This window comes from Nanorana parkeri, unplaced genomic scaffold, assembly GCF_000935625.1.
Source record: "Nanorana parkeri isolate BGI_ZX_2015 unplaced genomic scaffold, ASM93562v1 scaffold1124, whole genome shotgun sequence".
NCBI classification, from domain to species: domain Eukaryota; kingdom Metazoa; phylum Chordata; class Amphibia; order Anura; family Dicroglossidae; genus Nanorana; species Nanorana parkeri.
Window position 1 is genome coordinate 11,195 of NW_017307392.1, and position 23,494 is coordinate 34,688.

The 23,494-nt window shown below is 41.8% G+C and overlaps 1 protein-coding gene across 1 annotated transcript in view; it reads right to left on the reverse strand.

Moving 5' to 3' along the window:
- Positions 1-5,703: 5,703 nt before the first annotated feature.
- Positions 5,704-23,494, reverse strand: part of LOC108796485 (glutamate receptor ionotropic, NMDA 2B-like) — a 72,006-nt gene continuing 54,215 nt past the window's right edge. Inside the window, exons 3-4 of the mRNA XM_018567972.1 lie at positions 13,983-14,191; positions 5,704-5,944 (exon numbers count right to left, since the gene is read on the reverse strand). Of these exons, the coding sequence (XP_018423474.1) occupies positions 5,704-5,944; positions 13,983-14,191 (450 nt within the window). The remainder of the gene's footprint in view (positions 5,945-13,982; positions 14,192-23,494) is intronic.

The window sequence follows — 23,494 nt, forward strand, 5'->3', positions numbered from 1 at the left end:
TAGCAGATGTTGATGCCTTATCTGATCTTGAAACGCCAGGACCGCGTTCAAAACTGCTCTCAGCTCCCTCCAATTGGAGGACATTCTTGCCTCCCGCAAAAAAAGGAGCCCCTCCTCACAAAAGGAGGAACAATAACCGCAGCATCCAAGGTATCCTGTGATTGGTCTCACCTTTTCAACAGGAACCCCTGCAGACCCCTCTGGTGGAATCTTGCCCACTGAACAGCCGGTAGACAGGATATCATGAAACCCAACACAGACATGATCTCCCTTAAGGACCTGGGACAATTCGTCTGTAAGTGGCTTACCGCATTTCCCACTTCAGAATCTTTTCTTCCGGAAGGAAGGTCCTTTGCTTCACAGTATCCAGGATGTACCCTAGAAACACCGTAACTTGAGAGGGGACAAGATTGGACTTTTGTAAATTCACTACCCATCCCAGTTCCTGCAACCAAACCTGCGTAACGTCCAGGTCTCTGGTGCATTGAGCCTCTGAGCTGGCGGACAGTAGAATGTCGTCCAAATAGGGGATGATGCAAATCCCCTGCAGCCGCAAAGGAGCTATTGCCTCCCCCAAAACTTTTGTAAAAATGCGAGGGGCCAAGGACAGCCCGAAAGGAAGTGCTCTGAACTGGTAATGTACCACCGTCTGACCTACTCTTACCGCCAGGCGTAAACAAATTTGTGACGTCCTGTGAATAGGTATGTGGAGATAGGCATCCCTTAAATCTAGAGTCGCTAAAAAGGAATCCTTTTGCAACAGATTCCGGAACGAAAAGATGGAGTCCATGCAGAACCTCTTGTACCTGATCGCTAAATTCAAGAATTTGAGATTTAGGATCAACCTGTACTTCCCTGACGGCTTTTGCACAACAAATACGTGAGAGTACAGGCCCTGACCCTTCTCCTGATCCGGAACCTGAATAAGCACTTTTTGATCCACCAACTCTCCCAGCAGAAGGCAAAGAGCGTTTGCTCGAGATGCGTTCCTCTGGAGATTTGTGATCAAAAAACGATTGGGTGGGGGGCTGCAGAATCCCAACCTGTACCCCTCTTGGATTAGATTGAGGATATAATGAGGGAGAAACCCCGCTAGCCTTCCTCCCACCCTCACACAGAAGTCACTGCTGTTTTGGAGTTTTGGAGGGAGGGTTAGTAAAAATACTCCCCTTTCCCTTGCCTTTCTGCCCCGTCCAGTGTTTTTTGGGCTGTTCCCCCTTCGTATTCTGACCCTTGTTTCTGGGCCCTTTAAAGAATCTACGAAAGGGCTTCTTCTTTTTCTCTGGAAAATACTTCTTCTTATCAGCTGTACGTTCTAATATGGCTTCCAATTCAGGCCCAAAAAGAAGATCGCCACTAAACAGGAGATTGCAAAGCCTCAATTTTGAGGCCGCACCTCCCTCCCAGGCCTTCAACCAAATCGCCCTGCGAGAAGAGTCGACCAAGGCTCCCGTCCTAGCGGCCATTCTAACCGAATCGGCTGAAGCATCTGCCATAAAAGCAATGGCCTTAACCAGCATTGGAAGGGAATCTATGATCTGTTCTCTCGGCGTACCCGACAGCAAGTGATTTTTCAACTGGGTAAGCCAATATTCCAGGTTTCTGTAAATACAAGTTGTTGCCAAGGCAGGCCTGAGACTTGTGCTAGCAGAGTCCCACGCTAGGTCTGATTTTCTCGAGACCTTTGACAACGACGCATCAATTTTAGGAACCATGTTCCACTGCATCGATGCGTCTTCATCAAAGGGAAAACGTCTCTTTAGGCTGTTGGAAAAAAAGAGGTTTCCTCTCTGGTTCAGCCCATTCCTTACAGATTGCATCCGCAAGTACTTTGTGCACCAGGAAAATTCTGGCTTTCGGCTGCTGGAGCCCCTGGTACATCAAATCGTGCCTAGAAAGCAGCACTTTTTCCTCCTGCATATCTAGGGTATCATACATGGCACCCAACAATTTATCTACCTCTTCTAGAGACAACTTATACTTAGAGGTAGGAGGACTAACGTCCCTGTCACTGTCCTCTGCCTGATGAGAGGATGCAGCGACCCTATACTCCTCTGGCTCCCTCTGACAGACCTCTCCTGACCTAGACCCTGTCTGGAGAAGATGAGCCTGAGCCAGAGGCCCGGGCACCAAAACCTGTGTTGCAGTTGGTCTCAAATCTGCTATCAGGGATCTAAAAGAGGAAAAGTTAGAGACTAGTTCTTCCCTAACAGTGGACAACAAGCTACCGCATGCTGAGGCAGATTCTTCTCTGCACACTCCTTCAATGCATTTTTGACAGAGTGGTTTCTTCCAATCAGTTCCCAGCTTCAAGGAGCAAAGAGCACATTTCCTTTTTGGGACAGCCTTGCCCTTAGAAACCTGGACCTGCAACAAGGAATAGCAGAAGAAGCAGAATTAACTCTCTGCTAACCGCATGTAGAAAAGTCATAGTGCCCCCTCAACACCCTAAGCCCAACACCAAGGAGCCCCAGGTGGAGGAAAATAGCTACATTCAGAACTACAGGGAGTGAATACATAGAAGTATCCACCTACCTGAGCAGAGCTGGTGCCTGAAGGACCTGCATCCATCTGTGCAGTCTGTAGAAGAGGAACAGGATCCATCTTGGGGAAAATGAGTACTCCCACCGGCGATCTCTCACAGAAAAGCCTGTGAACACGCCTCGTGCACCAGCCAAGTGACCTAGTCGGCCATCCGATCCGGCCGTGGAGAACCTCCCGGAATCCCCAGACCGGTGGCCCCTGACTGCTGAGCCACTCGGTCCCAGGATTCAGCCAAGGGGGTAACGCAGGATTCGGTGCTGGCCCTCCCAGGGCACTGAAGAGGACGAAGGATCCGGTGTGGAATCCCCAATTGTCAGAGGAGCGCACCGGCGGCCTAAGGTACTTCTGACCCTCACAAGGGTCCCACTGAGAGGGAACACTGGGTACCTTTCCCACATCCCCCCACCGTTCCGGTGACATGTCTCCCCCTGACGAAGGCCATCTCTATGCCGATGACACTCAAATATATCTTTCAACTCCACAACTCACCCCCTCAGTGTCCTTACATGTCACTAATCTACTAACTGTCACTAATCTACTAACTGTCACAACACTTCTTAAAACTCAACCTTTCAAAAACTGAGCTCATGATATTTCCTCTCCGTTCTTCAAAAGACCTTCTGCTTTCCAGCTCCCTCATCAACTCCTCCCATGCTCACCTCCAGGATTTCACTAAAGTCTCTCCCATCCTTTGGAACTCTTTACCCAAACCTATCCATCTATCTCCCACTCTGACTGCCTTTAGGTGATACCTTAAGACTCATCTCTTCAAGGAAGCTTATCCTACCTCAAACTAACCACTCAACCATCACGTTCTCAAACAACTCATCCCCACCTCTTTATGTATCACTTGCCCCTCCCTTTGAGATTGTAAGCCCTAACGGGCAGGGCCCTCCTTACCACCTTGCCTTGAATTGTACTGTAATGTGCCAGGATCCAGAGCACCTCCAGGTGGCGCCGAAGCCAGGTCCTCCAGTTCCTGTGCTCGCCTGCGAGTGTCTCCAGCAGCCAGGAACTGTCAGATACCCGACCACCACTGGGTGGTGCTGGAACCTGCAACTCCGATGCTCACCTGCGGGTGTCTCCCAGCTGCCAGCAATCATCCAATCTCTGGTGCTTTCTGGGAGGGTATTTGGCTCAGTATCCTGTCGCCCTTCCTTGTTGCCAGTTCCTGAATCCTGAGCCCCAGTATCCTGTAGCCCTGCCCTGAGCCCTGATACCTGTTTGCAGTTCTGAGCCCTGTTCCAGCTTGCTGTATCCTGTTGCCTGTACCCTGATCCCCTTGTCCTTTAGCTCCCCTGGTCTTGCCCAGCTCCCAATAGTTCCTTTGAAGCAGGGGGCCCCCGCTCATGTCTCCCACTTCCGCCCTATAGGTTTTGCAGTGCTAGGGGTTTTTTTTGTTTCTTTTATCTGCACTGTATCCTGTATGACTGTTAGTTTACATTCTTAGTTGATAGAACTTGATATATAGTGTCCTTCGCCAGCAGGTGGCGTATGTAATTTTGTTCTGTTTAGTTCTTTTAGGTTTCTTTTTTCTATGTACGGCTTCTGTCTTCTTTCCTGCTTCCTTTTCTCCCTTTTCTTTGCCCTCTTTCTTTTGGGTCCCTGTCGGGGTTGGCACACTTGTTCATTGCTCTTGTGAGGTTTTTTAAATGGCTAATCTTGCTGTATCATTATCTTCGCTAAACATCAGAGTCTTTAATACACCTCAAAAAAGGAATCAAATTCTGTACTATTTTTATAGACAGAGGACTGATATCCTCTTTTTGCAGGAAACATACTTTAAGCTAGGTACTTTTCCGAGGCTCAATAATAAATATTTTCCCACCTGGACTCATTGCCCGAATCCTGTAGCTATGTCCAAATGGGTCTCTGTTGCCTTTCATTGGTGTTTTCAGCACATAATTCTGCAGCAGCGGCTTGACACCTTAGGGAGATTTATTCTTCTTAAAATGAAGACCCTCTGTATATTTTGGCTATCGTGTATTTTCCAAAACCATTCACAGGTGCTGTTTCTTTCCCACCATCTCCAAACTAGATTCATTTGGACACCCCAATTTAATACTAGGAGGTGATCTTAACCTCTCCCTTGTGCCACGACTTAACTGCTCTACTAGTGGTAAGTCGACCATCACTCTAGCTACTCTTTCGACCGTTAGGTGGTATCTCAGTCAACTCCAGTTAGTTGACATCTTGGTATCTCAGTCAACTCCAATTAGTTGACATCTGGCGACTTCTACACCCTGATGATATGGATTATATATATTACTCTTTTTCTCATGGTTCTCTTAGTCGCCTGGATTACTTTCTCATTTCGTGCTCCCTTCTGGACTCAGCTCCTCCTTCTGGGCTCCAGTTATGGTTCAACCATGCACGGGTTACTCTTCGCTTGGGTACCTTCTTGCAACCCAGTAGAGCGTTTACTTGGAGACTAAATTATGTCATGTTATTAGACCCTGTTTGCAAATCTGCCATTTCACAAACCATTGCTGATTTTGTCACGATAAGTTTCATCCCTCCACCAAATTCCTGGTACTGAAATGTGTTCTTCGCGGTCTTTTTCTTCAACATAGCTTCTGCCTCAAACGAGAGAGATCCTTCCAAATTACATCTTTACTGAACAAAATAGTGGTCCTTGAGGCTGAAAAGAAGCGTGGCCTGCTGCGTATCACTTTGGTTGATCTATTTAATACTAGACGCAAGCTGCTTGGCCTTTTAGATCAGAGTTCTATTGCTGCCAAGGATAGGGCTTGCTCGAAGTTTGATGATTCTGCTAATAAATGTGGGAAGCACTTGGCTGCTTGTTGCACCCTACAGCAGCGCGCACCCCCGTTCACTCCGTCTCTACCTCGACCAATCTTAAACTCCATTTCAGTACAGAGATAGCTGAAGCATGCCGCTCTTATTATGATTCTCTATAGAATTTAATACCTGTAACTTTCTCTAACTTGTCTCCTTCTTACATAATTCTATGCAACAATATATTACTGACACAGCCCCCCCTAACTTACCTGCTGCTGTTGCTAAATCTTTTGATGCTTCCTTACGGAGGTTGGCATTTCCCGGACAATTAAATCTTTGAAGTCTGGAAAATGTCTGGGTCCGGATGGTTTTACTCCCGTTTTTACAAGACTTTTTGTCTCTGAATTGGCACCTCTTTCACACCGCACTTTTATTTTGGTGGATGAATCTCATCCCTTGCTGGCGGAGATGTTGGAGGAAACCATCATGGTCTTTCTCAAACCTGGAAAGGACTCTTCTCTTTGCAGCATCTATAGGCAGATCTCCCTTCTTAATGGCAATATAAAAATGTATTCTAAACTTATTGCTGACCGTTTGGCCCCTCAGCTTCCTTCTATTGTGCATAATGATCATGTGAACTTCATCCAGGGTAGAGAAGCTAGGGACAACACATATCTCATGTCCGAAAATGTGGTCTATGTGCTTGTCTGCTGTCTTTTGAGACAGAAAAAGCTTTTAATAGGGTTAGTTGGGAGTTTCTCCGTCTCTCTTTGGTGCAGATTTTGGCACTTTATTCTTTTCCTTTGGCCAGGGTACTGTAATGGAGTTAAATATAGTACTTTTCATTATTACTAATGGAACCAGGCAGGGATTACCTCTTTCCCCACTCCTTTTTGTTATTCGTATTAACCATTTAGCACAGGCTATCTGCAATAATCCTTTTATTACAGGAATTCTGATGGCCTCCGGTCACCATAAGCTATCTCTATATGCTGATTTACTCCTATATATACAGCAACCCTGTATTAGTTTACATTCCCTACTCTCGGAGTTCTGTAGGTTTGGTGACCTTAGTTATTTCAAAATTTACTTGTCCAAGACGGTGGCCTTGAATACTTCCCTTGACCATTTCTCCAGTTTGCAGGACAACCTTCCAATGGCAGCCTAGGTCCATCTCATATTTGGGGGGTAGCTATCTCTAGAGATTTGTCAGATTTATACTCGTGTAACTATATGCCTCTGCTAACTAAAATATGTCAGAGAACTGGACTCTTCATGACCCCTTAATTTGTCTTGGTTCAGGAAGATGCATGCGATTAAGATCGATATTCTCCCCAAATTTCTGTTTTTGTTTCAGACCATCCCTATTAACATACCTAGGACATTATTTCTCTGTACTTGCACCATATGGTCCAATGGATTTTCCCACCTCCAATACTGGATGTTATGCAGGGCTACCTTATTTTAAACTATATCCCTGGGCTGCCCTCTTATCTCATATATTAGACTGGTTTACCTCGGTTCCTAGAAAAGGATCTACTGTCATAGAACAGGATATCTCTGCCCTGGATTTAAGACCACTTCCCTAGATAGCCTCCCTGCCTACAATCTATAGGTCCCAGCTTTCTCCCCTTACACGAGCCACTCTGAATGTTTGGCACCTCAACAGGTCCCCTTTTCAATTGTCCTCTATTCCTAGCTCCAATACTCCCTTGTTTGACAATATAGCCTTTCCTCTGGGATGCACAGCTCTCGTTTAGGTGGTTACTCTCGCACCTCTTGGCCTTTTGCTAGAGACTTTGTTGACTCTTCAACGGTGTCCTTTCAACCTCGCTTGCCTTCTTCCCTCTGAATGCCCAACTGCTTACACAACGTTCAAATTTTGTCTTTCTGCAAGTCCTTGTCGGCTACTGGAACACCTTGTAGACTACTTAAGCACTTTGAGCAGCTTTGTACTTCAATGGCTCCCTTAAAACACACCCTATCTGTCCTGTACAAGCTATTGCAGGGAAAAGTGACCTTCAGTTTCAGTTGCCTTCTTATGTTAGGTCGTGGCATCAGGAACTTTGTAAAGTTCTTACGGAGGAGGAATGGGACACCGTTTTTTTATTGCACTCAAAAATCCTCTATGTCCCGTTATTCTCAGGAGTGAAATGTTAAAATCATTACGTGGTGGTATAGAGACCCGGTCTCTTTGCATCGCATCTATGCCAATATTCCTGCTGACTGTTGGAGATGTGGTGGGGAACATGGTACTTCCTTACGCATATGGTGTGATTGCCCCCTAATACATTGCTTTTGGCTTAAAGTTTTTGCTTTCTATAATGATCTTTATGACATCACATTGACTCCCTCTCCAGATATCGCCCTTCTCTCCATACTCCCTGGCTCCAGAGGGACCCAGAAAAAATGTCTACTGAGACGTCAGGTGATACCTGCTTTTTGGAAAAAGAATGTAACTCCACTAATTTCCCGCTGGGTTTCCACCATGAATTATATAATGCACATGGAAGAATTATTAGCTATTGACTCTGATTCCTATGACACATTTTACACTCTATGGGCGTGGATACACTTTTCTACCTCTGATGATTTGAAGGCTAAGATCAGGTAAAGGTTTGTATTTCAGTGGCTACCTTCCTGTACTTACAACTTCCAATCTTTTCCCCGGTGGGACTTTCTCTCTTTATTTTTCCCTACTTGTGTTATTCTATGTCTCCTGCTTTTCTATTTCTTTATTCTTTGTTGGAACTTTTGCCTTTGACATTTCTGGGCCTATTCACATGTTTTATCTTGTTATTTTTCCTTATGTACTTATAGTTTAGGTACTGATGTTGCCCATTGCAAGTTGGTGATTGTCTCAGATTGGCCTTGGCTACATAGACTGACACCAATGCATAATTCCTCTCACTGCACACACTCGCTGAGTACTTCCTGTTGTATTCCACTGAGTAATTTCAGCTTTAACATTGTATTCCTGTAGGGCCTTTCCATGTTTTTCTGATGTTTGTGTTTTTCTGGTATCTGTTTTTTTTTTTTTTTTCATGCTGTGAAATCTTAATGAAAATAGATTCAACCATAAAACCTAACAGGGTTTACAGCAACCATGTCACTAGTATAAAGCTAGCAAATAATTAAATCACTGTCTACTGGACACGTGAGGAAACAACTTATGCTTTTACAGGGGGCAGTTGCTTTATATCCGTTATACATGATATACATAAAGTATTACAGGTTTATACACATTGCTGAGAGGGCTGAGGAGGTACGTATAGGGTTAAAGTTTAAAGGTAATTGGGTGTGGGTGTGTGCATATACATATATATATATATTTTATAACTATCAAATATAGAATTTTAGGCATAGCATTAAGGTATAGTAACCAAAGGGGCATAGTAAAAATAAAAACATAGGGATTAAGCATACCTTACCCTAAGCCAAAGGCGTCTAATATAAATTCAATTTAACTTACCACAGGACAGTAGCATAAGAAAAAACAAAGGGCCATAGCATAATAAAGCGGAATTAAATCACACAGCCAGCATGAATATAAATTAAAACAAATGAAAATTAACTACAGGTCCTTAGTATAATAACAGGTCCTTAGTATAATAACCCTAGTGAAGCAGTATAATCTAACTTAAATTATACACAGGACAATAGTGAACTATAGTAAACGATAAACTGAACAAAAATTGTAACACAGAGTAGATTAAATAAATTAAAGGCTCCAGTGAAATAACCACAGTGCTGTAGTATAATAAAAATAAATAAATAAATAAAAAATAAATACAAATAAAATACAATTAAACCAAACAGGGTATCAAATAAATAAGGGGGAAAATGTCTTCCATGAGTGGTTGTGCAACAAAGTGCACATCGTGCGCAATGTATGCGTTCCTTGAACAGGCGTTTGAGGGGGAATACACTTGCGCTCGATGTGAGCGGGTTGTTTGTTTGGAAGCCCAGATTCTGGATCTAAGCAGCAAACTGGCAACACTGAGGTGCATAATCAGCATGGAAAAGAGTCTGGACCTAACGCACCAGGCTGTGGTGGAGGGGGGCCCAGTTGAGACGGGGGGCGCGGAGGAGCAGGTTCCCGAGGAGGGGAGCTGGGTCACTGTTAGAAGACGGGGTAGAGGGAAGAGTGCTAGGGAGGTCAGCCCTGAACTGGTTAACCCCAACAAATATCCCAGGTTGCGTGATGTTGGGGATATTAGCTCAGTGGTGACTCTGCTGGAGCGGGTCGCCTCCTCTATTGGGGGTGGGAGTGTTTGCTCCAGCGAGGCGGGAAGTCGAATGGAGGATCAGGAGAGGCAGATCCTGGTGGTGGGAGACTCCATCATTAGGCGAACCGACAGGGTAATCTGTCATCAGGACCGTGAGTAACATCTGGAGTATGCGGTCCAGTTTTGGTCACCAATACTCAGAAAGGATGTCCTTGAGCTGTAAAAAGTCCAGAAGAGGGCAACCAAACTCATTAAGGGGTTCGAGGATCTGAACTATGAAACAAGGTTGTTAAAATTAAATGTGTTCTCGTTGGAGGTTAGGAGATTAAGGGGGGACATGATTTTTATGTATAAACTATTCAAGAGTGACAGCAACCTCAGTAACAAACTGTTTACTGTCAGCTCTGTAACAAAGACCAGAGGGCACAAGCTAAAATTTTCACCACACAGGGCGCAAGGTTAAGGTTTGGAACTCGCTGCCACAGGAAGTGATTTCAGCTAAGAGTGTTGAATCATTCAAGAGACTCCTGGACGAGTTCCTGGGAGAGCATAACATACAGGGGTACAGGTATAGCTAAGAGAAAAAAAAAATCACACATGGACTCGTACACATGCACACATCAGCTCATAAATGCATACACACAATAGGTTGGACTTGATGGACTTGTGTCTTTATTCAACCTCAAATACTATGTAACTATGTAACTATGTAATACTAGCATCAGGATCATATTAACCCTTCCCTACAAAACAAAAACAATTATTTGGCTATTTTAACACCCAACTCTGGTCAAAATGAGAAAACAAAATCAAACCTATAAAGACAGGGAGAAATACAACTTTATGCAAGACCCAGTACTGTACGGGAATAGTGCTAACCCTTACCTAATTTGGCAAATGGACATACATTTCTCACAGGTCTGACAACAAAACTAGTGCTTATAAATGTCCATACGTTCACTGCCGCTTCTGACTGGAAAATTTGAAATTGTGTCATTGCACAGATACTCTCCCCATTCAGAAGCTTTCTTCGTGGAAAAACAGCTGAATAGTTGCTTTTTTGAGCTTTGGGAGCACACATACCTTTATACAGTACAATTCAGACTATCCTCTGTATATAATAGATTACTCAAAGACAAGTTTCCACTGAAATTAGAAAACTTCTTTAACTTCTTCAGTACAGAGTACAGTAAGAACTACATCACTGATGCCCCCCACAGTGCCCTCAGACTTTATTGAATTTGCACTGAAAAGGTTACTCAATATATCTCACATTTCCACTTAGTTAGCTCTTGATGGAGAGATGTTAGACAGCTTGAGTAAATCTTTTGTTTCTAAAAATGCATAGCCATTAAAATAAAGGTGAAGCACAGTAAGGGAGGGACTACAACATGCCTGAAGGGTTCTTCTTTGAGAAATGTGTGGATAATTTCCAAGTGACAACTGTTTTTTTTCCCTATTCAGGGATTTTAATCTCTTTAGCCAGTGTACTTTTTGCCCACAGGGGTCACAGTACTGTAATAAGATCATCACAATAATAACAGGGTGATGTTACGGTACAGCTATAGTCTCTGCACTTGTTAAACTCTCTATGAGGATGCTTTATGAGTATGTAACAATAAAAGTCACAATTCGAACCCTATGCTGATTGAAACTGCACTCTCTAATACCCGTTTTTAGTTCTAACGTCTAGCATTACCTCTAGATGTCTTTAAAGCTCAACTCCAGGCATAAAAAATGATTTTCACTCCACTCGCTGATTGGAATTCTGTCATTTCTATTATATAAAAAACCAAAAGCCCCAATTTCCTACATTAATTTGTGGAAATGTGATAGACAGTTCTACAATCTTTAACCCTGCACTAAGGGTGGGTACTTTTGGCAAGGCCCACTTCACAACTTGATTTTGATTTTCTATTTGCTAGACAAGAAAACTGAACTGATAACAGTGCTGGAGTCATGACACAAGCTGCGGCAACAAGACCAGTCAGATGCAAAGATCCAAGCAGTTTGCAATAAGAAGTCTCCATTACTACAAGAGGTGTTTATATAAGTAAAAGACTGTCTTAGAAACATATAAAAATATTAAACTACAGAATACCTTGGAGCAGACAGAGTGACAAACAATAGAGGGTTATTCACAAAGGAGCCAAAGGATTAAGCCAAAGCATTGGCTAATCCTTTAGCTCACTTCGGCTGCTGGAGCCCTTCGGTTCAGCCGAATCGAAGGGCTGCTGTACGGACTATTCACAATAGCCTGTACAGCAGCTGAACGGCTCAGCCGAGCCGAAGCACATGTGTTCGGCTCGGCTGAGCCAAAGACACAGCCGATGCAGAGAGAGCTGTCTGCCACAGCAGACCTTTCTTCCCGCAAATGTAAACAAATAGGCGGCGCTAGTGGTGACATCACTGCTGGCTCTGCCTATTTGTTATCATGCAATGACAAGCTACTGTTCTCAGGTCATTTGAGGACAGTAGCCTGTCATTCTATGACAACAGATGGGCGGAGCCAGCCATGAGGTCACCACTAGCTCCGGCCATTTGTTTAATTTTTGTCGGCTTTTGTCAAACAGGTCATTCTGCAAAGGCAGTTTGTCGGGTGGTGAGTTTTTTTTTATTTTGACAAGTCGTCGTCGTCGTGCACAACGCTGGACGTCATGATTTACCTTTGGATTATGCCGTTGGATCAATTTGTGGGATTTTTTTTTATTAAAGGTCAAATATTTTTGTTGCTTTTCTTTTAAATTAAAGGAGTTTTTTCTGAATGTCTGGTCTGTTTATTTACAATTTACTTTAACCCTTTAGTGAATTAGTAGGGGTACAAGTACCCCTTACTCAGTCACAAGGGGGGAAAAGCATCTGGGTGTCCCTTAATTAAAGGGGTACCCTGATGTAAATAAGCCCCCCTGCCTGCAGACCCCCACAAACAATGGGTCAGGGATTGTGGGGAAGAGGCCCTTGTCCCCATCGGCACCAGAACAAGGTGCTTTTCCAGACCTAAACGGCCTTGTATGACTTTGGGGGAACCCTAAAATTTTTATTTTACTTTACTTGGGGTCCCTCCTAACTTTCCTACTAGACCTAAGGGGTATGGTTTGGGAGGGGGAGCTTGCACTGTTTGTTTTTTTCTTTTATTAACTTCTTCACTTAGGCTCAGCTGAACATGCTGAGCATGTTCGGCTGAACCGAAGGGAGCCGATGTAAGGCTGATTTTAGCCGATGTACGGCTGAAATCAGCTGTTCAGGGCTGAAGTGACTAGTCGAATGGCATTCGATTCACTTCACTCCGGCTCTGTTATTCACTCGACTGCCTTTGGCAGCTTAGTGAATAACCGCCAATAGTGTTTTTTTCCCATACCTGGAATTAAGTTTTAAGAGTATAGTTTAGAACTAAGCGTGTTACACTTGACATTAGTACTCTCAGGCTAGCCTTAAACATAAGATGATTTTTCACTTAATCTGACTACTATTTACTGACTACTGTTTACAGTCAAGAAATAATCTGAGGATCTCTGCAGACACTTCCTGGCCATTTGATCTTGGGGGGGAAAACTGATCGTCTGAAATTAATTTTTCTAGAAAATCATTATTGTCAGATGCCGTATCAGCAGCAGGGATGTCTGCTCAGTGTATAAAAATTAGGGATGCACCGATACCGATACTGAGTATTTGGACGAGTACTCGTACTTGCCCAAATGTTCTCGATGCCTATCCCAATACTGGAACTTCCAGTATCAGGAAGCTAGGTGGCGAGTCATTACACGCTGCTAGGCTTCCTGATTGGTCCACTATGCGAAATTCGATATGTGCTTATCTGTTTTGAGTCACATGTTTTTCCATACCGGGAGGTATGTGATATTTCCTTTGCTCCCAGTAGCTGAAAGAAATTCTGGAGAAACAAGGTAAAGCATAAACTGCTGGGGGGAGTTTGCCAACACAGAAACCTAGTCCCTATTCCCTAGCTCCCCGACCAATCCTAGAACACGCCATCCCATTACTCTCTCTTTGTGGAGACATCCTGCAGTGTCTACATTCTCGCTGTGGAAATCTCCTCTGCCACTGGCAACATCTGTGCAGTAAACTCCCATAGACCTGAGTGAAACTGTAGTGCTGCATCTGAGAATGTTTGCAGCTGCTGTCACACAAAATTCAAAAGGTACTGCTGTGCAAACATACAAACAGGTTATAAGCACATTAAAGTAATATCAATAGATACAGCAGAAGCTGTAGAAAACACCATTACCTAGATATACTGTGTGTGCGTATGTGTATATATATATATATATATATAAACAGAGGACATATAATTTAATGCATATGGGGATTTTATTGCCAACATCTCAACCTTGTATTGTCCCCAATTTTGTAGTGCCCAGATTTAGATCCCTTTAACCAAGTGGTATTTTCTTTCTCCTAAGGCATACAAAGATAAGTTACAGTGTAAAATCAAACAGGAACATTACATACTCTATACGTATTTGCTTGCGACAGGGAACAGTGTTCCTCATGCAGGTTCCACTTAACGGATCAACATCTTCGACAATAACAAAAGGAGCTTCCTCTAATGTTACTATGCTCAGATGCTCATCTTTATGTTCCTCGGAGTTTGGGTACAGGTCAAATACTGGCCACACATAATACTTCATTTGAAGACTACGATCCTTGTACTTTCCAACCTAAAAAATGACAAACAAACAACAAGATTTAGTATTTAAAGCAATAATGAAAACTTATTTCCAGTATTTCTTTGACAGATTAATTAGGCTAAATACTGGACAGATTAAGTTACTAATTATGACAGTCCTGAAGTCCAACTGGGGTTTTTCAGGTACTCCCACACCCATTTTAATAAGTCACAGTTTCAAAGAAGGCCACTTATAATGTCCCCCTGATGCTATAAAGAGACCTGAAAAACATGACCTGATAATGGCTCTTGAAGATTGTTGTGGGAGACACTGAGCTGAGCAAAATGTGTTGCAAATGTAATGTATTTTTCCCACAAAACAGATATTTTTAAATGGTTTGTGTTATATTCCAAGCATCACATAAGGAAGAGAACCAGAGGCAGAGTGCTTCAGGCCTAAGGATCCTTGATCTCCATGTTGATAAGCAGCTGTCAGTAATACAAGCAGCAGTTTCACTCAAAAACAAGGAAAAAAACTGTGCATGTACCATTCTTTGCCATTTTTGACCATGCTGTTTTCATTTCTGCTTGAGTGAATGACAGCTGAGCGTCAGAACTCTTGCAGCTGCTCCTCTCAAATAAAATAGAATTATTTAAAATAATAAACCTGCATACTTGTGCTTTTTGTTTTGTTTTTTTACAGTAAACTAAAACAGTCCCCATGAAATACTGTGTAATAACAAACAATGGCCAATATGTAATCTGTTATTTATTGCTTTTACCACAATACGCTAAAATAATTCTAACAGTGAGTGATCACTGTTAGAAGCATCTCTTTTCTTTATTTTTTTATTTAAAAAACATTTCTTAATTTTAATGAAAACAATTGCATTGCAATAAAATACAAATGTCATGAAGCTTTATTGTGTGTTTTTCCCCTTTTACACTTTGCAGCTTAAGGGCTTGTTCACACCATGTCCGGATCAAGTCCAGACCGGAACAGTTTGTTCTCAGACCACAAAAAGCATCCCAATGTATCCGTATGGTATTTCTGAGCTGTGTTCACACCAGTGCAGTCCGTTCTGGACCAGACAAGAAAAAAATACTGCTCGTCTCATTTTCCCTGGTCTGGAATGCATGGAAAAGCATAAAGTGCATGTAAACGCACTGGGCCGCATCTGAAAGCCCATTTTAAGCTAAGAGAAAACAAAAAGAAAAGCCCGCGAATGTGGCAAAATCACGGTAAAAAGGCGGCAAAACGCAATGCACCGCATTCCAGATCTGGTCCGGAAAATTGTGTGAACCTGGCCTAAGACCAGCCTGTTTTATTGTTACTTGTTGCTTTCCATGTCAAATTTAGAAAACAAGACAAGTTAACCCACAAGAAGAGGGGTCTATTTACACATTTTTTTCATCCAAGGTTCACACACTCTTATTAGTTTACATTAGAAATGTGTGACTCTTGCATCAAAGTTGTGCAAATCTTCAGTGAAAACATTTATAAATAGACCCATAGGTGTCCAGAATGAATGAAAATACAGAAATGGGAAAATGGAGCAAACAGTTGAATATATTCCATTTGTATTATTCATTAAATTATTATAAACGTTTTAGCAAAACTAAATGTCAGAATAGTAATAGAAATGTGTTTCTCCTGTGGAGGACATAATATTTACTCAACATAAAAAGGTATGTATGTATTTAAAAAGCAGGAGCTAGAAGAATCCACAATTGATTTCAATGTCTAATATTTGTTGATTAATCCCTTCTTCCATGCAGATTCCTTACTGCATTAGAACCTTTTGTTGTTGTTACTGTTCTTTAATGGCTTTGATAACAGTCTTGTTTGAAGAATGTCCCAGGAGGAGCAATTAAAATTAACAGGGAACAGCTTGTTAGGATTTTGTGCCAGACTGGCAAGGCAGAGGGAGGCGAAATACAACAGGTTTATGGTTATGGCAGAGATTGTGACAAGGACGCTATATTTAATCAAAATGTCATGTGTAACTGTATATGTGTTTAATATTTAGAATATAGGATGTGTTTGTCCAAAATAAATAGTCTGCTCAGTTATGTAAGATATGCTAAAGATAGTACAGACAACAAAATTGGGTGCTTCAGCTGAGTTATTCTGCAGCTTCAGAATGATAACATAGATGAGGACAGAATTAAATCTTCTTTGCAGATTTTAAAACTAGTACTGGGGATAGTGGAGAGCATAGTAACAATTAAAGGTATGTGCAATAGTTTGTATAATTTAATAAAATGTTGAAAATTTTAAGAAACCTTCCCTAGCGAGGGAAATACCCTCTTAAAAAGTCATCCCCAGAACAAGTGTCTATTTGTCTTCTATTGCTGTTCTGGTGACAACTAAAAATGGTGGCTTTGCCCTTGTTTTCTCTACCATTGGTCACCGATTAGTTTTGTCATCCCTTTATGCTCCAAAAGGTCACCAGGACACACACACAGAGTGATATTCCCCAATAGCTTCACAGAAAGCAATAAAAACCTGAGGGTTCTAACCATTCACCACTCTTTCAGAAAATAAAAGGTTTGTCTTTAGGTACACTTTAAGAAAGGGGCGAATTGCTATTTAAACGGTGAAAAAGATAAAAGAATATAGCACCTTCAAATAACGTCTTATACAAACCTTTATTAGCAAATCATGTACAACTACATTAGATTTCATTTGTATATGTCAGGCATGTCAAACTCAGATGAAACAGTGGGCCCAATTTAGAAGACTACATTTTTAGGGGACCTCATTATGCCTACCGAGGGCTGCACCTACCTAATTCCAGAAAAAGATTATGGCACTTCATAAATTCACATTAAAGAAACACAACTGCTACTTCCAAGATTTAATCAAAGAGAAAGGGGACATAAAACATTTACTGAAGTACTGCATTAGCGTGAGAGTTACTTCATCTCAGCATGTCAGGTCTGTGCTCTGAGCTGCGCATGCACAGTTAAACGAACAGGAATAAAAAAAATTGCCAAACGGTAGAAAGAAGCTTTTATGGCAGAAGAGACTTACACAGTCTCTTCTGCCATAAAAAGCCTACCAATCAGCATTTGTTGGAACATAAGGTGATGTAAAGTGTTTTAGTGTGATCTGTTCCACAAATAGCAAAAATACTAAATATATTATCCACTGGTTTGCAGGGCTATTAGACCTGTTTTGTTTTGGAATTCAATCCCCTAAAACATTTCAATGTGATTTCTTCCACAGGAAGTGATTTGCTGTCCCCTGGCTTAATTTATACCATTTGGAATTAAAGGAGAATGAAAATCACTCATCCTCATAGTTCGAGCCAACGCGTGACAACGAAACTGTCACACGTCGGCTCAATAGGTTGGGAAGTGAGCGAACGCATACCATTGCTCGCTAATTTCTCGATCATCTCCCTGCAGAGAGCTGTGACTGTCAGTCCCTCCGTGCAGCGCTGAGTGGAGGAACGGATGGGGGAGGGTACAGCTAGATTGGCAGAGCCAGCTGGGTGAATCTCGACAGTAATGTCGGGATCTGCCCCGGCTGCAGCTGTCTCAGTATACTGCCAGCTGTTGCTCACTATATACTGAGCTTTGGGTCATGGCGAGGACACTAGTATATGTCCTCCCGTGACCCTTAGGAGAACTATGGGGAAAAACACTTACCCCATAGTTTTCTTTTAAGTTTCAATTGGATTTTAAAGGCCCAACTTAAGGTTTACCACGTTCCCTTCCCCTGCCCACCCTCCTCCCTGAAACCCCTAATTTTTTTTAAAACCAAAACCACTTATACATATCTTTTTCACTGCAATCTTCTAAGTCATTTGGTGACATCATGGGTCTATCTTTTTTTTCTCAGAAGTGCAAGAGGTGGGCCTTCCTCCTGGTCTAAATGGTGCTTACGTAATGAAATGTGAGCGCCACTCACTCCTGGAGTGCTCTGAGCCCAAGCTGCATGATGACCAGCTCTATGACTAGTGGACCAGTGGTGCTGGATGAAGGAGAAAGCTGGGGACAGTGCTTGAGTATGAAGAGGGCAAGAAGAGCTTCACACATTTTTATTAATGTAGGAGAAGGAGCCCAAAAATGTAAAAAAAAAGATTGACCTTCTACGGTAAAATGCTGCTGACACCATTTCTGCGTCTCCCGGAAACTTTGTTTTAGAATCCTAAACATACCAACTAAAAATAAATAATTCTGCTTTCAGGTAGGCGCCGTGTGGCAGGGCACTAAATTGTGTTTCTGTGTTACTCGTGTTATTTTTACTCTTTTAAGCAGCAATCTTTTGAATTATTTACTGGCCTTGAAAGAGCATTTAGTGAATAAAAGCTGAGAACCAGCTGGATTGTCAAAATGCTGAACATCTAGTTACACCACAGGTATATAATGTTAGCAGTGACAGTGAAGAAAAATCTTATGCATGGTCGTACCTGTATTAAATATGAACATGGTCTCCTTGACTACAAAAGGGGAAATTGCTTTCTGAGGTTTAAAATGGATATAACCTAAAGATAATGTTGGTTGCCACATAACTATACATGAAAAAAAACATTCCTATTTCTAAAATGCAGTTTATGGCGGTAAAATCTGAACAGAAAGGACCAATCAGATATTTTTTGGGATAGAGTATGAAATGGTTAAAAACCCCTATCAGGTTTTCTTGATAAACCTGTAGACAACATGCAATGAGAGAATATCTCTCCAAGGTTTGATAAATCCTCTGTTAGGGCCCATTCACTCCATTCATTGCAGCAATGCACATTACATACACATATTTTGAATGTCACCCCAACACACCTTGCAATGCACCTGCATTAGAATGTTGTGTGCTGTGTTGGAACAAAGACTGCAGGTACCTGACCACTTTGGTATGTTGGAAGCCCCTTCAAAGTTAATAGGCTGCTTTAACATAAGCCACATTAACATGCATGCATTAACAAAACATACAGTACCAAAACAAACAGATGTGATTAGGCTCTTAGCTGCCACCAGAACAAGTATCCCTACTGGAAAATTCACCATCTATCCATGTTCTAGGGGAAACTAAAAAGTTTGGATTTGGCTCACTGTCAGTCAAAGTAACAATGGACAATTCCCAGCAGGAACACAGACCACAATAAAAAAAAAATCCAACCACTCACCACTCTATCCAAAACGAAAAAATGGCTTTAGAGAGGCGTTAAGGAGAGGCACTAAAGGAAGTAAAAGGCAAAAAGCAAAATCTAAAGCAGTAACTTATAGCAACAATTGCATATTTGCCTTTTATTACTTGTTGTGATCCCATAGGCTGATATTTATTTTACTTATCTGCCTTCTCAAAATCAGCCACAAGATGGTGCTATAGAGAAAAATTTCCTTTCCAACAGAACATTCTGTTTTTCTATGGTAAGTTCTCAGCCCAAGGAGAAGGGAACAAGCGTATTCTGGGAATTCAGCCTCCATCCATGTAGAAAAGATTCTGATGCCATCCTGAGAGCATGTCTGGCTTAAACACCCAGATTCCCCTTATGGCAGTATTGCTGGTAGGGATGAACTTGTTTCTCTGAATATTTGTGAGCTATTATTTTATTTACATGTTCCTTTTTACCAGTGTCACCCCACCCTATTTTGTTAATAAAGCTTTAAGATTTCATACAGTCTGGCTTATTGCAGAATAAGAGGGTTTAGCTGCATGTCGAGCTATAAAGGCCACAGGGTAAGGTGTAGTTGAGACAGAACAATACTGTTCCTGCTCTATGCTTGTAAAGATGGGATTAACTGGATTACTGCACGTTGCATAGAATCATTCCCCTCTGAACTGCCTTTTTTCATTTAAACCAATGATTGTATTTAAGGTACAACTATTGATTTTGTGTAAGTATGTAACTTTATATAATTGGTGACCTGTTTTAACCTTTTTGCTGCCACCGACGTAAAGCTTATGTTGTTTAACCCCTTCGTGACGGGAGACGTACAGTGTATGTCCCGGCACTTTGTGCCTATATGACTGGCCACATACACTGTACGTGACGAGTTATATCAGGCTTTGTAATGCTGGTAACAGCTGATTCTCAGCAGTTACCAGTCATTAATGAATGCCTCAGTATTGAGGCATTCATTAATGAAATAATTAAGCTTTTTGTAAAAGCTTTTTCCTTTCATTAATGAAAGAATGAAGCCGTTACATGGAAATACAGGACCGCAATTTGCAATCCTGTATTTGACAGCTGAAAATAGCAGAGAGGTAGCAGTGACTCACCTCTCTGCTATTTGTTTTGACAGCTCGAGAGCCCGATGTTTAGATACATTTCACTCAAAAGATACAATGTATATCTTTTGAGTGAAATGTATCAGTTCTGATCGTCTAGGCACGATCAAAGAGCTTTTAGGGAGATCTGAATCTGACTAAAGTCAGGATCACTCTCTAAGGTTATTATTAGCTGTTCCTAAGTTTGGAGCAGCCTAATAGCCAAAAATAAAAAAAAAGTTAATTTATCAAGCAGTCATATTGACTGCTTGATATAAATTGACAAGAAAAAAACAATTATTTTTTTATTTATTTTTTTACAAAGTGTAATTTTTTTAAATAAAGTGTAAAATAAAATTAGGAAAATAAAAATGATATATAAATATATTTTTTATACTATAATTAATATAAAAAAATTCTAAAAAAAAATAATAATAATCAAAACTTGTGAAAAAAGTGTTTTCTTCTAGTTTTTTTCCTTATTTTTTTAATTTTATTCAAACTAAGTGAGGGGTTAGGTACACATAGGTGATATAATTATATAGCCCTATCTGTCCTCTAAAAAACAATATATAATATGTGTGGGTACATTTAGTAAGAAAGTATATTACTGCTGTGGAAGAATCACACAGCAAAAATGTAAAAAGCATGTGTCATTTATGAACAGAAACTGAAAACTAGCTCAGTCATGAAGGGGTTAAACACAATCCCTGCTACTATTGAAGCCAGGACTGTGTTTAGACCACACAAGCCAACTATTGGCTTTGTGTTGGAAGTGATTCAGCCATCCAATCACTTCCACGGACTTCCATGTATGCCTGTTTCCCCTGCTCCTCCTGCAGGCCTGGAACAGCCATGGTGGGTGTTGGTGGCAAGATGGGAGGGAGACCAGTGAACATTTGTTCGCTGACCTCCTCTCCTGTGAATGAACTCAAAAGCAATGCTAAATTCAGCTGTTATTAACCGGCCACAGAGGCCAGGGAAGAACCCGATTAAGCACAATCTGTACATGATCAACTTTAATGGAGTATAAAGGTGACATTAGTGGTCTAGTAGACACTCCCATAACTCATTCAGCTCTGTGAAAATTCCAACTCATTTTGAAAATCATCTATAGAAGAACTACTGTATGTGTCACATGTACTATTCATTTAATTTCTATTCCATTAGGTATTCAATATACACACACACAAATATCAAAATTGAAGATTTAAAAAAACTTGAATTTCATTTATACTAAAAGTGTGCAATAAATCTGTGAAGTAACTATGCCAAAGCAACAGCCATTGATATAATCACTCACAGGAAAATATAAAAGTCTGAGAGTCCAAAGTCTCCGCTTACAAACCTTCACTGTTGTGCAACAAAGAAACTTTGTATATTCTTATAAATAATCCTGATCCTTCACCGCAATATGATCCAAATCGATTATCTGTGTAAGTCCCAACACCCACACCCTGTGTAGACAAAAAACTCACCATACCAAAAAGACCTCTTTATTATAGAAATGTTTAGCAGCGCTTGTTTATCCTCAGGTCTAGGGCTGCAACCAACTAATCGATAATTGATTATGGGAATACCATATTTGCCGGTGTATAAGGGGACTGGGCGTATAGGACGACCCCCTAATTTTTCTGTTAAAACATAGGTTTTGGGCTATACTCGAATACAGCCCAAAATAATGTTTAAATACACCCACTAACCTCCTTGGCGGTATTCCCGAGTGTGGCTCGGGGTTAATTTTCACTACCATAAGCGTAACCCCCGAGCCACACTCGGGATTACAGCGTAGCGTGTCTTACCTTGTCCACGATCCCCGCTGTGTCCTCCGTCTTCCGGGTTCCGTCCCTTGCGAGCGTCCACGATCACAGGGGGGCGGAACCGGCAGGAATTTTAAAAGTAAAAAAAAAACGAACAAAAAAAAATAGAACAAAAAAGGAAAAAATTAATAAAATAATCAGAACGCCAGGGAGGCTAATCTGTCAGCCCACTGGATGTGCAGTAATACTATATGTATGGTAGCTTCGGCTACATACAGTATACCGCGCTGAGCCAATCACGGCTGTGCACAGCCTCTGCCAATCCGAGCAGACTTTGTAGTCATTAATAGAATACATTGCTGGTCGTGATTGGTTCAGCGCGGTATACTGTATGTAGCTGAAGCTACCCTACATACAGTATTACCGCACATCCAGCGGGCTGACAAAGGGAGAGATGGGGCATGTCATACCAGGTCGGTTGCTAAATGTACACTAAATATGGTATACACCGGATTGTATACCCGGCGTATAAGACGACCCACGATTATCGGGTGATGTTTTTAAGTCTAAAAACTCGTCTTATACACCGGCAAATATGGTAGTTGTGAACTATTCTCATTATCGATTAGTTGGTGGATCCCCTAGCTCTCTCCTCCATGCTGGGAGGTCACAGCAAGCAGTAGACAGGTGCAATAGCCAGCCTGCTACTGGCTGTTGCAATTTGAAGTGGCCAATAGCAGGCTGGCTATTGCACCAGCCTACTACCTGTTGTATTTATATTCAGCTGCCGCCTGCGGAATCTTGCCATTGGCCTGCCTCGCTGAAGCTATTGAAGTGCCATGTGCTTACAATACAGTTATTTGAATTTTTTTTATAAAAAGGTGGGAAAAAAATAATTTTCGGCCTGACAAATTCTACTGCGGTAGGTGCAGTGCAGTGCCACAGTGTGATTGCCTGCACTGGAATACACAGTACCACAATGCCGTGCGTTCCAGTGCAGTGCAATTGCAAAAAATTGTGCATGCACTTTTATTCTGAAGTAAACTTTAAGTTTGTAACACTGCATTTGTGTGTAGCCCCTACCACCCTTGGTTGGAGTAGCTGCTAAAAATGTAGTGATTGCCAGAGCAGTCTGGCTGAATTATAGTTGGCATTTATCTGGTTAATTCCAGGTGTTCTGGAATTGATAGTACCTGGCTGAGTGGAGTGTGGGACTGCTGCGGAGTGGGAGATCCAATGAGGGGCACTGTGAGTGTGTTTGCATTTCACCAGCCAATCACTGGGACTCTGACAGCCAGTGTTGTGAGCTGGAATAGGGCATATATACTCTAGGGAACTGCCATGTGCTAAGTCGGGTTCCAGCCATGGATTAGTCCAG